Source organism: Osmerus eperlanus, chromosome 16, assembly GCF_963692335.1.
Source record: "Osmerus eperlanus chromosome 16, fOsmEpe2.1, whole genome shotgun sequence".
Taxonomy (NCBI): domain Eukaryota; kingdom Metazoa; phylum Chordata; class Actinopteri; order Osmeriformes; family Osmeridae; genus Osmerus; species Osmerus eperlanus.
Window position 1 is genome coordinate 14,122,448 of NC_085033.1, and position 16,136 is coordinate 14,138,583.

Sequence of the window (16,136 nt, forward strand, 5' to 3'; positions counted from 1 at the left end):
TTTAAAAAGCTGATATAATTTGATGAATGACCAAGAGCTGATGTTGTCATCTAACCCTCTCCTCCCCCCTCTCCTTTCCTCCTTTTTGCTGTTTTCCCTCTCTCTCTCTTCCCCCCTCGCCCTTCCACCTCTCCTTTCCCTCTCCCCCCTCTTCCTCTCCTCTCTCTGTCCTTTGCCCTGACCCCTCCTCTCTTCCTCCCCTCCCCCCCTCAGGGTTTCCTCCCGGAGGCCATGTTCGACCGCCTGCTCACCGGGCCCGTGGTCCGCGAGGAGGGCGTCCGTCGCCGGGGACGACGCCCCAAGTCGGAGATCGCCAAGGCGGCGGCCCAAGCTCAGGCCCAGGCGGCGGCGGCGGCGTCCTCGGGGGTCAACCCCCTGCTGATGAACGGGCTGTTCGGGGGCATGGACCTCAGCAGCCTGCAGTCGCTGCAGAGCCTTCAGCTCGCCGCCGGCCTCATGGGCTTCCCCCCCGGTCTCACAGGGGGGGACGGCAAGCACACCTCCGCCATGCTGCCCCTCATGCTGCCCGGCATGGGCGGCCTGCCCAACATGTTCGGCCTGGGGGGGTTGTTCGGCAACAACCTGGCGGCTGCGGCCGCCGCTGCCGCCGCAACCTCCAGCCCCGCTCCCGCCGCCAACGGGAGCGCGGAGGACGGGGAGTCGGACGAGACCTCCAAGCCCAAGCGGGAGGAGAGGGCGGCGGGGGAGGAGCGAGGGGACGTGGAGAAGAGAGGAGAGAAGAAGAAGAGGAGGAAGAAGAGGGAAGGGGGGAGGGGAGGGGAGGGAGAGAAGGCGGGCGAGGCTGAGGCCGAGGCCAACGGAGACGCAGCGGCTCTTGCGGCCGCCGGCATGTCGGCAAACTCCCTGGCCTTCAACCCCTTCCTGCTGTCCACCATGGCCCCCGGTCTCTTCTACCCCTCCATGTTCCTGCCCCCAGGCCTGGGCGGCCTCTCCCTGCCCGGCTTCCCCCCCACCTCGCTGGCCGACCTCCAGACCGCCATGGCCGGGGCCCTTGGAGCCGCGGTGGCAGCTGGCGGAGGAGGAGCAGCAGCAGTAGGAGGGGGCGGGGCCGCACCGGACAAGGAGGAGGAGCCTGCCGCTGGCCCCGCCCCCGGCCCTGCCCCCAACGCGGAGGCGTCGGAGAACACGGTTGATGACAGCGACTCGAGCGAGAGCCAGGAGAAGGCGGCTGAGTCCTCGGCCCTGGAGGAGGAGGGGCCGGGTCGCGCAGAGGAGGCCGACTCGCCCATGGAGAGCAGCCGGGCGGGCGAGGAAGACGAGGAGGAGGAGGAGGAGGAGGAGGAGAAGAGTGAATGAATGACTGAAACTGGCCTTCTACATTTCTCCCAACCTGCCCGCCTCCCCCCCTCCCCCATTTACCTTTCTCTTCTCTGGACCGCTCACGTTTACACACCAACTTGATATCCAAACATTATTATATATGAATTTTTGTTTTTCTTTCTGTTAATTGTTTCGACTGGTAAATATGAATCGGAGAGAGCGTGTAAGTTTTTTTTTAAGAGCTCTCTCTGCCAATTTAGCGTAGTCAGGGAAAGCGCTCTGAAGTAGAGTTTTGCAGATGTCAGAAAGGAGCGATTTCTGATCTCTGAGCACTGTGCAGTGCATCGTAGACGAGATGGAAAACCTCCTGAAATATTATAGGAATGAAATGAAATGGTTCCAATAGTGCTATGCTGCTTTTCGGTTTTCTTTTTTTCTTTTTTATTGTTTTGTTCCTTTTCTCTCTCCCTCCCTCCATCTCTCTCCTTCCCTCTCTCTCTCTCTCTCTACAGTTGATATTGTGACAGTAAGTAGCATCTCGTTAACTTTCAGTGGCATTAAACGTCTACTTGCTGCTGAAAAGGATCCTGGGTAATTTTATGTTGCTGTTGTACTGTTCAGCCTTGAGGAGCAGGTTTGAAGTTCTCACACATATCAGATGGCCTCATTCTTGACTGCACCCCAGTCGGACACACTGAACACACACACAAATCGTTCTTTCACAGACACACTAACTATCCATTGTAGGTTTCACTCCTTCTCTACCCTTGTAACTAACTTTGTCTTCTCCCCCATATTATACGTGGTAGGAAGCACACTAACTCTTTCACGGTAGTGGGCTCCTTCGGCCAGTACTCTTGACTGTTTCTCAGTGCTTGGTCTGCCAACTGTCTGGTCCCGGTCGCAGGCCTAGCATCTGTGCTCACTCATAGTCAGTCTCTGGTCTCAGTCGTAGGCTAGCTAGGCTAACTAGCGCCCGCACTGTTGGATCTGTCATAGGCTAACTAGCGCCAGTTATTTCTGGCTTCTGTCATAGGCTAACTAGCACCAGTTCTGTCTGGTCTCTTGTCATAGGCTAGCTAGCTTAACTAGCACCAGTTCTGTCTGGTCTCTTGTCATAGGCTAACTAGCGCCAGTCGCTGGTCGCTGTCATAGGCTAACTAGCGCCGGTCCTGTCTGGGTTATTCACAGGCTAACTAGCCACAGTCGTGTCCGTCTGGCTGGTTGTCTGTTACCCCTGTCCTATATCCATTTGTCCAGTCCCACACTGGTATATCCCTGCCTCTCCTGACTGTTAAGTAGTCTGACACACTGACGAAGCAAGCCGAGCAGGGGAGCAAGAGAGCTAGCCGGCCCTCTGCACACCCACACAGCAGCAATAACCAAGGCAGCTTTTGAATGTTCAACTGTTCTCCAACCGACCGACCGACCAACCACACCCACACATCTACACTTACGAGTAACCACAAGTGTCATATAAACGAAAACCAACTGTAAACTGTACAAACAAAAAATAATGTGGAAATAAGAACTGCAATCAATTTTTGTCTCACACTCTGTTCATGTTGATGCACTGGTCTAAGAGCTAAAATAATCAGGTACCTTTATTATATCTATTGAATGGACTTTTTGTTACTTTTAGCCACCAAGCTGACGAGTATTACCTCAATTCTAACTAGCCTTGAAGTTTACAGACATACGTTGTAAATGTTTTTTTTTTCTTTTGTGTGTCTTTGTTTTTTGTTTTTTTGAAACATCATGGATGATGAACTGTAGTTATGATGCTTTTAATAAAAGTGAATCATTGATATTCGCCTAGGAAACCAACAAGTGTTCCTGTCTGTCTTTCATTGCAGGTGTCTGTGTCTGTACGTGTATAGGTTTCGTGTGTGTGTGTTATATAGGTGTGTGTGTGTGGAGGTGGCAGGGATGTGTGTTAGATGTGTGAACATTGTGGACTAACACAGAATGAATAATGTTTTCATTTTCTAGCTGAAATCCAGTGTGTGTGTAGTGAGAGGGGTGCTGTAGAAGGTGAGGGGGGGGAGAGGAGAGAGGAGGGGTCTCTATAGGTGTGTGTTGGGCAGACTGGCAGGGGTGTGTGTGTGTGGGGGGGGGGGGCGTTGAACCACGGGGTGTGTGTGAGAGAGATGCTGTCGGCCTGGTAACTCAGCCAGACGTCATAGATGGCAGCTCTCCTACTGGAGCTGCTGACGTAACTCACACTGACAGCTGTGACCGACCAGTCTGCGCGTGTGTGTGTGTGGCGCGTACATGGCAAACTGGAACACTGTACAGTGTGTGACCTAGTGTGCTGTACACTGTGTGTGTGTGTGTGTGTGTGCTTGTGCCTGTTTGTTTGGCACTGTGTGTGTGTGTGTGTGTGTGTGTGTGCTTGTGCCTGTTTGTTTGGCACAGTGTGTGTGTGTGCGCGCTAGAGCGGAGAGAGAGGAGACTGGTTTCCCTGTGATCGACGTGTCTCCTAATCTGGCTCTCGGGGTGAAGTGGGTCGGAAAATCCATAGGCCTCCCGTCCCAGCATGCACTCTGTCTGGAGGATGCAGGGGCGCGTCTCAACTCAGCGGCGGTCTCGCCTCCTTCCTGTCTCGCCTCCTTCCTGTCCCATTGTCTCTGTGTCTCTGCCCTGATAGACACAGGCCCTCCGGTGGAAACGTGAAATCCCAGAATGTTTTAATTTTTTTATTTGTCCTGTTTTTTTACGTCAACGTCATCACAGTAATTTAAGAATATTTCTCTTCTTTGCTTTATACATGTCTTTTTGTTTTTTCTTTTAAAGGTACAGGGTATGTTCCATAAAAACTATTGAATTCCCTGATCTGGCAGGAGAGGGAGGGATAGGTACAGAAGCATGTCACCCTGTTAGAGGCCTAGAAATTAATTGATGTTGGTTTCGGACTAGCAATCATGCTGCTCTTTGTATTTATTGAGCTGTCCAATGAGATGATATCCTGGGCTTGCTTTATAATTGTGATCAATATCTTAATCAGAAAACTAGTCAGTTGTAGATGCAGAAGTTAAAGATGCAGAACTCTTAACAAAAACAACAAATTATATTTAATTTCCTTGTTCTTCCTTCAGTTCTCAGGAGGATATTAAATCAGAGACCAAAGGAGGAGAGCGAGAATAGGTGTTAAGATTCAGAAGCGGAGGTCCCAACCTACTGTTTGAACAGAGGACAATGATCGTGCAATTATATTGTACAAGAGTTTTGTATTTTTATGTTCACTGCTTGAAATGTCAGACTTGTTTTAGTTCCTATCAGGTAAAAGGACAAAAAAAACTTTGATCCATTCAGTTCTCTCACGTGTTTCTTTTCCACTTGAGGTGTGTGTGTGTGTGTGTGTGCACACGCACAACTGCTCTCATGTTGCACTTGCGTGTTCATTCAGCTTCAGTGTAGACTGTTGCCCCTCTCTTGTAGCCGAGCAGAGAGCTCTTCAACAAAAGGTCACACCTCACTTCACCAACAGAGACCTGCATCCCTGATGCTCTTTACGCTGCTGTGGAGAAGAACCAGGAAGGAAAACTACCCTGGAACAAGCATCCTTCTATCCTTTTTTTCCTTCCTCAGTCCAAACCCCTTGCTTAACCCTTGTGTTATCTTCGGGTCATTCTGAACCATCAGTCATTGTGACCCACCGTCGTATTGCGACAACTTTACCGCATACAAAAACAAAGTGAAGCATTTTCTTTTAACCGTTGGGCTGTCTCAGACCCCCCACATTGCAAATGTTAAAAGAAAATTATTTTTATTTGTTTTTGTATTTAGTAAAATTGGGTAAACACAACGATGGTTCGTTATGAACCTTTGGGTCATGTGACCCGAAGGCAGCACAAGGGTTAAAAGATGAGAGGAGGAGAAGAGAAGCTGATGTCTGATCAGGATTGAGATGGGGCCCCGATGCTGTTCTCCGATTGGCTGGCTGGCCCAGTGGAGCGTTACTAATCCTAATAGCCCTGCCGTGATTAGCTTCTCTGCCTCTGCGCAACAGGTTCCAGTCCACACCCAACAGGTCTCTTAGTTTACGCTAACTAGAACCTAGTCTATATCAACCATCCTGTAGTCCAAACCAACTAGCCCCTAGTCCCCATCAACACCTTTCTTTCTCCCAGGTTTCTAAAGCTGTGTTGAAGTCTATGCCCTTCCATATGTCCATAGACAGCACATACTACAAGTAACACATTGTATACTAGAATATCAATTATATACCAGTGTTACATAATTGATATGCTAATGTTTCTATGCATGCAGTCTAAAAGTGAAACTGTGGGAGGCTCTGTATAAGGTAGCTCATGTATTATAGAACGGAGCGCTGTGGGAGAGAGAGAGGCTGGGAGCGCAGGTCACCCACAGTAATGTGCTCATCTGTATTTAGTTATGACACATATTCCTGCTGTTTTGCATAATGTCATCTCATTCACATTTGTCAGTGTGAGGCCGGCTCCCTCCCAGCCAGGACTTGGTCCCCTCCTCCTCCTCTCTTTAACTCCCCCCCCTCCTTCACCTCCTCCTCCATATCCTCCCCTTCCTCCACCCCCCTCCTCCTCCTCTCTTTAACCCCCCCTCCTTCACCTCCTCCTCCATATCCTCCCCTTCCTCCACCCCCCTCCTCCCCCTCTCTTTACCCCCCCTCCTTCACCTCCTCCTCCATATCCTCCACTTCCTCCACCCCCCTCCTCCTCCTCTCTTTAACCCCCCCCTCCTTCACCTCCTCCTCCATATCCTCCCCTTCCTCCACCCCCCTCCTCCTCCTCTCTTTAACTCCCCCTCCTTCACCTCCTCCATATCCTCCCCTTCCTCCACCCCCCTCCTCCTCCTCTCTTTAACCCCCCCCCTCCTTCACCTCCTCCTCCATATCCTCCCCTTCCTCCACCCCCCTCCTCCTCCTCCCGTCTTAATCATCCACCATCCCTCCCCCAAGCCGGTGAGTCGTGTGTCCAGAGGGACAGTTGGTTGGCTGTTGACACAGGGCAGACCATTCACTCCCCTGGACGTGTCACTTCCTGCTCTGGTCGCCATGGCGGCCAGGACTCTGCTCCGCGCAGATAACGAGCCATCTGCGGTCGCCGTGACGACCCTGGACCTTGCCATCACAGCAGCGTGATTGATCACGGTAACCTGCGCCGGAGACACCCATGAGAAACGGGAGGGGGAGGGAGGGAGAGAGAGGAGATAGAGAGAAAATTAGAAGGGGGGGGGGTTGAAAATGTAGCGCTGGAGAAAGAGAGGGAGAGTTGGTCAAGGGAGGAGGAGGAGGGAGAGAGAAAAAGGGAGAGGAGGAGGGCTGGAGGGAGGGAGGGAGGCAGATGTCCTTCTCTCCACCTGAGGGGATTTAAAAGTGTCACACGCTCTCACGCCGTCCGTTTCCCTGGGAGACGGATGTGTGGCGCGTGACATTGAGGGCGAGTGGCAGAGCATCAATCGTAGGCTGCATGATGAGAGGCACACAGAGCCCTGCTCCTGTCACCACACACACAAACACACACATCTCAGCTACACACACACACACACGCATAATCAGATCTAACATCCACACATAGCAGCATTCATATACACACACAACCAGAGCCAGGCAGCATAACCTCACCTAACTTTGCCTCTCCATAAACTAGCCTGGCCTCACCTAGCTCAAACTAGCATCAACTAGCCTAGCTTCACCTTCCCTAACTCAGCCTAGCTTTGCGTCACCTCCCCTAACCTAGCCTCACTTAGCCTAATCTAGCCACGCCTAGCCTCCTATAACCCAGCATCACTTAGCCTCACCTAGCCCAACGTCCCCAAACCTAGTCACCTAGCCTAACCTAGCGTCACCTAGCCTAGCCTAACCTAGCCTCACCTCCCCTTCCCTATCTTAACCCTCGTGCTGCCTTCGGGTCACATGACCCAAAGGTTCACAACGAACCATCGTTGTGTTTACCCAATTTCACCCAATACAAAAACAAATAAAAATAATTTTCTTTTAACCATTGCAATGTGGGGGGTCTGAGACAGCCCGACAGTTAAAAGAAAATGCTTCACTTTGTTTTTGTATGAGGTAAATTTGTCGCAATACGACAGTGGGTCACAATGACTGATGGGTCAGAATGACCCGAAGATAACACAACGGTTAACCTAGCCTAGCATTCCGGATCCTAACCTCCCTTCACCTAGCACAGGCGCCCAGACTTCCCTGGCTGCTCTGGGGTCAGTTTGGTGACTAACTCCCCCTCAGGACTTGTCTCAACAAGCCACGGCTAGCCTTAGCTAGCTCGGGGCGTGGGAGCGCGGCAGTCTGCGACGATACAGAGAGAGACGTCTCCTCCCTCCTGGAGGAACAAAGACCAACTGTCTTCAGACCAGGGCTTCCTCGGCCTCCGGGCATGGAGACGGAGCTCTACAACTGTGAAATCTGAACGCAATCATTATGTCACAGTTCAGCTTCCTTCTGGCTGGTGGAGGCGGAGGTGGGGGGAAGGGTAGGGTAGGGTAGGAAGGAGAGAAACTGAGGCCTGTTCAATCAAAACTGTTCAACTAATACTGGCGGGTGAGCAGGAGAAACACCTACCTGATAATAACTGATAATACAAACTGTGAAATTGCTTCCCCCTTTTTATAAACCGAGATGAAAGAGGGAAGGGGGAATGTCCATCATGTAATCAGTAACTGTCGATAACTGTCATCGATCCTTAATCCGTTTCCATGACGCCACGGGGTGAATTAGGGAACGGACGCGGTAATTCACTGTCAAATCAAGTCGCCGTCCGTGTGGGGGAGTGGGAGGACGGGGGGGGGGGAATTAGAGAGGCGGTGAAATACGACCTGAGTGTTCTAGAAGCATCCATCACCGACGTGTTGAGGGGGGTGGAGGGGGCCCCCCTCCCTCCGGCCTATCATATCCCTTAATAGCTCTGAGGTCATCAATTATCTCATTGTGACAGAGAGTATCGATTCAGCCGAGATGGGACTGGGTGGATGGATGGAGGGATGGACAGATGGAGAGATCTCTGCTCTGCGCCGACTGGCCGGTGACTAAACACTCCTGGTGTGATTGAGTTATCCGAGCGAGAGGCTCGTTTGATAGGAAAACAGGAAGGGTTGTTTCTGAAGCACCAGTAACGTCTACCTGGGGCTTGTTTGCTGTGCTGACCAGCCCCAGTCTGGACCCAGTAACAAGATACCCAGACACAGACTTCACCCTGATCCTGGCTGTGGGGCTCTGGGGCACTTCTCTCACTGGCTAGGGAGAGAGAGAAGGGGGGGGGAGAGAGAAGGGGGTGGGGAGAGAGGGGGGGAGAGAAAGAGGGAGAGAGAGACACAACGTGTGTCAACACAAGCCTGCTGAAGATGCACATCGCATCTCTCACCGGCCATCTCATCTAGAGAGAGAGGGAGAGAGAGGGAGGAGACAGAATCTCTTTCCCCCTTTCTTTCTCCCTCGTTTTCTTTTGCTCCCTCATTCTGTCTCTCATTTGATTCTCTCACTCCCTCTCTCTCTCTCTAGATGAGATGGCCGGTGAGAGATGCAATGTGCATCTTCAGCAGGCTTGTGTTGACACACGTTGTGGCCTCGCACGCTCAGTGATCAGGAAGAGGGGGACTGCTGTGAGGGAACCAGCGAGCTGGGAGCCCTTGTGTGGGGCTGTGTTCCTGCGGGGCTGTGTGTTACTGCAAAGCTGTGTTCCTGTGGGGCTGTGTGTTACTGCAAAGCTGTGTTCCTGTGGGGCTGTGTTCCTGTGGGGCTGTGTGTTACTGCAAAGCTGTGGGGCTGTGTGTTACTGCAAAGCTGTGTTCCTGTGGGGTTGTGTGTTACTGCAAAGCTGTGTTCCTGTGGGGCTGTGTGTTACTGCAAAGCTGTGTTCCTGTGGGGCTGTGTGTTACTGCAAAGCTGTGTTCCTGCGGGGCTGTGTTCCTGTGGGGCTGTGTGTTACTGCAAAGCTGTGTTCCTGTGGGGCTGTGTGTTACTGCAAAGCTGTGTTCCTGTGGGGCTGTGTGTTACTGCAAAGCTGTGTTCCTGTGGGGCTGTGTGTTACTGCAAAGCTGTGTTCCTGCGGGGCTGTGTGTTACTGCAAAGCTGTGTTCCTGCGGGGCTGTGTGTTACTGCAAAGCTGTGTTCCTGTGGGGCTGTGTGTTACTGCAAAGCTGTGTTCCTGTGGGGCTGTGTGTTACTGCAAAGCTGTGTTCCTGTGGGGCTGTGTGTTACTGCAAAGCTGTGTTCCTGCGGGGCTGTGTGTTCCTACAGAGCTGTGTGTTCCTACAGAGCTGTGTGTTCCTACAGGGCTGTGTGTTTCTGCAGGGCTGTGTGTTCCTACAGGGCTGTGTGTTTCTGCAGGGCTGTGTGTTTCTGCAGGGCTGTGTGTTCCTACAGAGCTGTGTGTTTCTGCAGGGCTGTGTGTTCCTACAGGGCTGTGTGTTCCTACAGGACTGTGTGTTCCTACAGGGCTGTGTGTTCCTACAGAGCTGTGTGTTCCTACAGGGCTGTGTGTTCCTACAGGGCTGTGTGTTCCTATAGAGCTGTGTTCCTACAGGGCTGTGTGTTCCTACAGGGCTGTGTGTTCCTACAGGGCTGTGTGTTCCTACAGGGCTGTGTGTTTCTGCAGGGCTGTGTGTTCCTACAGAGCTGTGTGTTTCTGCAGGGCTGTGTGTTCCTACAGGGCTGTGTGTTCCTACAGGGCTGTGTGTTTCTGCAGGGCTGTGTGTTCCTACAGAGCTGTGTGTTTCTGCAGGGCTGTGTGTTCCTACAGGGCTGTGTGTTCCTACAGAGCTGTGTGTTCCTACAGGGCTGTGTGTTCCTACAGGGCTGTGTGTTCGTGCTGCAGGGCTGTGTGTTCCTACAGAGCTGTGTGTTCTTACAGGGCTGTGTGTTCCTACAGGGTTGTGCGTTCCTACAGGGCTGTGTGTTCCTACAGGGCTGTGTGTTCCTACAGGGCTGTGTGTTCCTACAGGGCTGTGTGTTCCTACAGGGCTGTGTGTTCCTACAGGGTTGTGTGTTCCTACAGGGCTGTGTGTTCCTACAGGGCTGTGTGTTCCTACAGGGCTGTGTGTTCCTACAGGGCTGTGTGTTCCTACAGGGCTGTGTGTTCCTACAGGGTTGTGTGTTCCTACAGGGCTGTGTGTTCCTACAGGGCTGTGTGTTCCTACAGGGCTGTGTGTTCCTACAGGGCTGTGTGTTCGTGCTGCGGGGCTATCTCCCTTACCATCACACAACACTGCTGGGAAGGACAGGCCTGCATGCACGGACAGGCACACACACAGACAGAGACTCCTGTGGGTGAACAGGCACACACACACAAACACACAGACGCAAACATTCAAACAGGCACATGCACACAAGAACATGTAAACACAGGCGCACAAGACACACACACGCTCAGTCACACAGAGATGAAGAAAGAGACTCCTAGTGGTGTGTTTACATTATCTCGCTCTCCTCCCCCACCTCTTCCAGCCTCTAGATAGTTGCTAGGGTGCTGAGATAGTTGATTGTTTAGCTGCCATATTTACAACCCTCTTTAAACCCCCTCCACCCCCACACACAACACACACACACACTCTCCCTCTCACACACACACTCAGAACACACAGTTCTTCTCACACACCCACATAACACACAGACACTCACACACAACACACACTCACACACCACACTTTCTCTCACACACACACACACTACAAAGTAGGGAGGGAGTAGTGTCGGGGGAAGCCTCTCACACTCACACTGCCATTAGGGTGAAGAGAGAGGACAATAGTGCCAAACAGAGGACGCAAGGGGGTGGAGTGTGTGTGTGTGTGTGTTTGCATGTGCAATGTGTAAATGAGAGAGAGAGAGAGAGAGGCGGGGGGGGTGAGGATGTACGTGTGATAGCCAGCGAGAACGAGTGGGTTGGAGAGAGCAGAGTGCTAGATAGATAAAGAGAGAAAAAGAGCGAGAGGAGCGAGAGGATGAGAGAAGAGAGAGGAGAGAGAAAAAAGAGAGAGAGAAGAGAGGGAGAGAAGAAGAGGGGGAGGGAGGGAGAGAAAGAGAGAGGGAGAGAGAGCAGAAGAGAGGGAGGTGAAAAAGTGTGTCTTGCTATCTCATGCTGCTCCCCTTTCCACCATGCTGACTAATGACCTCTCCCCTCTCCTGGACCCTCCCTCCCTCCCCCGCTACCTCACGCCATCCTCCCCTCCCCCAGCCATCCAGGACCGCTAGGCAGGGGGGAGGGAGGAGCTGGGGAGAGACCAGGGAAGAGGGGGAGGGTATGACCGCCATCACAGGTCTTTAGATTAACCGCATCACTGCATAACACAAAAGAGACCCCTGCCTGATCCCTCCCCCCGATCCCTCCCTCCCGCCCCCTCCCCCCTCCGGAGCGGCAGAGGTGAGTAATTGGGGGGAGGAGCCGTGATGTCACAGGGACAGAATGCTAGTGGCCTCTTTGAAGACATGTTGCTGCTTCTCTCTGCTGAAAGCTTTTCTTTCCTTTTTCTCTGCCATCTCGCCGCCTTTTCTTTTTCCTCTCTCCCACTTTCTTTCTCCCTCCCTGTTTTCTCTCTCACTCTTTCTCTCTGTCTCTGTCTCTCTCTCTCTCTCTCTCTCACACACACACAGAAACTCCCGGCCTTCCTTTTCTTCTTAAAGAACCTGCTCCTCCTTCCTTCTCTTTGAACCCTCTTTAACATGACTCGTCGCTCTCCTCCCCCTTCCCCTCTCCTCCTGCTTCCCCTCTCCTCCCCCTTCCCCTCTCCTCCCGCTTCCCCTCTCCTCCCGCTTCCCCTCTCCTCCCGTTTCCCCTCTCCTCCCCCTTCCCTTCTCCTCCCCCTTCCCCTCTCCTCCCGCTTCCCCTCTGCTCCCGCTTCCCCTCTCCTCCCGCTTCCCCTCTCCTCCCGCTTCCCCTCTCCTCCCCCTTCCCCTCTCCTCCCGCTTCCCCTCTGCTCCCGCTTCCCCTCTCCTCCCGTTTCCCCTCTCCTCCCCCTTCCCTTCTCCTCCCCCTTCCCCTCTCCTCCCGCTTCCCCTCTCCTCCCCCTTCCCCTCTCCTCCCCCTTCCCCTCTCCTCCCGCTTCCCCTCTCCTCCCCCTTCCCCTCTCCTCCTGCTTCCCCTCTCCTCCCGCTTCCCCTCTCCTCCCGCTTCCCCTCTCCTCCTGCTTCCCCTCTCCTCCCGCTTCCCCTCTCCTCCCGCTTCCCCTCTCCTCCCAGACCTGTTGCTCTTTTTCCCCTCCCTCAAAAAGAGCAGTGTTTCCCAGCGTAGCTGTCTGGCCCTGGTAGGGGGCCTTTGTCCTTCTTCTGTGGATCTCACTGTTCCCCTTGTCTCTACACTTTTACATTTTCTGAGCAACGCGCATTCAGAAAGTACAAGGATCAGAAGCGCCGTGGTTCCGACAGTGTTTCAGTGGTCCGAGTCGAGGAACGGCCCCGTATTCAGCCGAATCATTATAGAAAAACCACATCTCAGCTACCAGGCGTTGTGAACTAAAACAGTGCAACAATTACTTTTCAATGACTGTGTACAGAGCAGCAAAATCAACGACATATCTCTCCTCTCACTCACAGTTTCCTTGGTGTGGACTACTTTGATGAGGACACTCAACGTTTTGCACAAATAGATAGTACAAACAGGTAGTAGTAATGGCTACTTTTTACTTAAGTATGCTATATGTCAGAGCCCATACTTATTTACTCAGTCTTTTAAAACATGAGTATCTGTACTTTTACTTGAGTTAAAGATGTTTGTATTTTTGCCGTCTTTGCCACTGACTCTTCTACTCAGAGTGGTCAACCTGGGATTTATTTCCACGCTATGAACCCTCTTGTTATCATACATAGGTATGCTTCTATGTCTTGGTGTGGTTTTTCAGCGACATTCAAAAGGGTACCTGCTTCACGTTTACATACAAAATATAATCTAGGCCGGTAAACTTATTATTCTTATATTAGCTGCTTGTGCCTGTGTGTGCCTCTGTGCTTGCCGTAGTTGGGTTTTTTTTTTTAAGACGGAACGTGGTCAAGCGAGAACAGGCCAAAAGGTTAATTGTACCTTGTATATCTTACCCTTTTTAAAGTCCATTTAAATGTCTGAATTCTCTTTTGGGAATGTGTGTGTGTTCACCATAATGCTTTTTCGTTCGTCCATTTAAACGGTCCACTTCACGTTTCTGTGGCTGTAGTTTTGTCACGCAACCCTTCTCCGTGGACAGCCATTTTGCGATTTATCTTGTCCGCAAAGGAGGTCGTGCTCTCCTCCCACACAAAAATGTCAACCAAGAACAGTGAGTTTGCATAGGATACCACCCAACTACTCTAATTGATGGGTTTTGTCGCTAGGTCACGTACGACGTTAGAGGCTTAACTAATTTCAAAAGCCGTACAAGTTCAGATGAGGCCTACCGGTGTTGATTAGTCCAGCGGTGTTTCTGACCAGTCTTACCACCGTTACCACCTATTTATGAAAACTTTTATCTGCCGTATAAAGTAACGGAAAAATCAAATTAAACCAAAAACGAAGACGAATGATAACAAATAAACATTGAAATACCTACCAATTTGAGCAATTGAATGGTTGAAAAAAAGTGACTATTGGACATATGGCTGAGGGTCGCTATAGTTTTATTTTAAAAATTACATTTCGGTTTTCTAAGATCTCAAAGTCCACGTGCACCGTATTGTCTACGTAGGCAGTAGAAACAGACCGAGCAGAAGATCTGCACTGAGATAGTCTGGTCTTAGACTAGACTGCCCCCTGGCGGCAACATGAAGACACAACACCCTGGATGTGTCAGAATCAGAATGGGTTTTATTCGCCATGAAAGTTTGCACAGACAAGGAATTTGCTTTGGCAGGAAGGTGCATACATTAAACATATAGGAATCTTAAATTTAAATATGAGGACTAACTACACTAAGGGTACATAACTATCAAAACTAAGTGGAATTAGAATTAAAGTAAAATATACAATAGAATATACATTACATTTAGTCATTTAGCAGATGCTCTTATCCAGGGCGACTTACAGTAAGTACAGGGACATTCCCCCCTAGGCAAGTAAGGTTGAAGTACCTTGCCCAAGAACACAACGTCATTTGACATGGCTGGGAATCGAACCGACAACCTTCTGATTAATAGCCCGATTCCCTAACCGCTCAGCCATCTGACCCCCCAATATTAAATATCACACACAAAACGTATGAATGAGTTAAAAAAAAACTATAGGACCTTCATTTTGGTGGGTTACCGTTGCTGTCTTTATAATTAAGCTTTTGAATAGTTAGCTCGAGCTCCTCAACACGTCACTGATGGTTTTTAATAATAATGAGTTTTGATGTGCCAGTATTCATTATTGTGTTCAATGACGAGAGCAGAGATTACAGGTGTTGTCCCAAACCTTTATTGCAGCCCGCAAACAGAACATTTACAAACAGCGTCATTTCCACAAACTTCAGAGTTTATTATTTCACAATAATTTAAACCTGGCATTGGTAGTCTATACAGTAGGATAGTATGTAAACCTCTAACACGGTTTATTTTTGTGTAAACCTCTGTTTATACGTGGCCTGCAATAAAAAACAAAACATTTGAAATTGGTGTTATGTTTTTGTTTTTAAATGTGTGTGTATCGCTGGTTGTGTGATGTCCATCTTCAACAGGCAAGACCCCCGACTGTCTTGTATGGCTTTGAAAAAGTCAACACTTCTTTAAAATTTCAGACAATTAATTAAAAACATTTTTCCTAAAAAGTGTCTTCTCTTAAAAATCTAGAACAGACCTATCTTGTAAAGTTTGTTATATGTAAAATTAACACCACGTTAAAAATTCACATTGACTTCAAAAGTGAGCAGAAAAGACCCACTCTATAGAAAAAAAAAATACTAATGAAATCCTAACTGCTAGATTGCGACTGCCTAAATGTTCCGTGTTTTTGAAACAACTGTTGTTGGTTTTAGCAGAGAAGGTCTGTGTGGCAGCACTTCCTAAATTCTATCACATCATTAGTCAGGCCCCTTAAAACCACAATGCACAGAAACTGCTACAATGAGAAAAGTTACATGAAAAAAACATCTCTGGATCCACAGAAGACGTCACCTAGGAACTTGAACACAAGACAAAAACAAGATGACGACTGAGTTTCCTTCAAAGTAATATCCAATTCCTTTTTCTTTCCCCCCACCCCACGTCTTGTGGTATTATCCAGAGCACGATCTAGAATCCTCTTTGTAGTGTGAGGCAACAAACACCAGAAAAACAACATCAATATTAAAAACGCTAGAGGGATGTGGAGTTAGGCCTTTCCTTAATTACATTAGTGAGCATTTTTGAACTCTCGTTACCATCTAGATCACCTAATAGCCCTCAGGTGAGATGCTTGATTGGTGATATGGGGGAGGGGGCCTTGGTGAATGAGAGGGGGGGGGGGGCAAGAGGAGGGGGGCAGGCGAGATGGGGGGGGGGTTGGAGGGTCAGGATGGATGGAAGGAGGCGATGGAAGTAAGCATGTAGGCTACAATAGGGTATTAGTTGGTACACTAGTTACCGTACTAACACTAGTTAGAATACTAGTTTGGGCAGAAGGACAACATGGATCTGGCCCTGCCCGACAGGACGTTGTGAGCCTGTGTTCCTGTAGGGGAGGGGCCACTTCCTGCTGGGCTTAGAGTATGTGGAAGTGGAGCTGTACATTTCTACAAGACGTAAAAACCAAGGTTCACAAGCGGCACCGCACACAGCCCTTCAGTTATTTCATTCTTACAATTGAAAATAATTCTGCTCTGTTTCCCAGTGGACCAGGTTTATATATGTGTGTGTGTGTGACCATGGTAGCATATAATGCAGAGGAACATATAAAACACACACACACACAAGAACAATGCAGTCAGAAATGGCTGAG

The 16,136-nt window shown here is 50.2% G+C and overlaps 1 protein-coding gene across 1 annotated transcript in view; it reads left to right on the forward strand.

Moving 5' to 3' along the window:
• The window catches only part of chd7 (chromodomain helicase DNA binding protein 7), a 56,263-nt gene extending 53,158 nt beyond the window's left edge, over window positions 1-3,105 (forward strand). The window contains 1 exon segment of the mRNA XM_062482095.1: window positions 214-3,105. Within this exon segment, the coding sequence (XP_062338079.1) occupies window positions 214-1,317 (1,104 nt within the window). The 3' untranslated portion in view covers window positions 1,318-3,105.
• The last annotated feature ends 13,031 nt before the right edge of the window (window positions 3,106-16,136 follow it).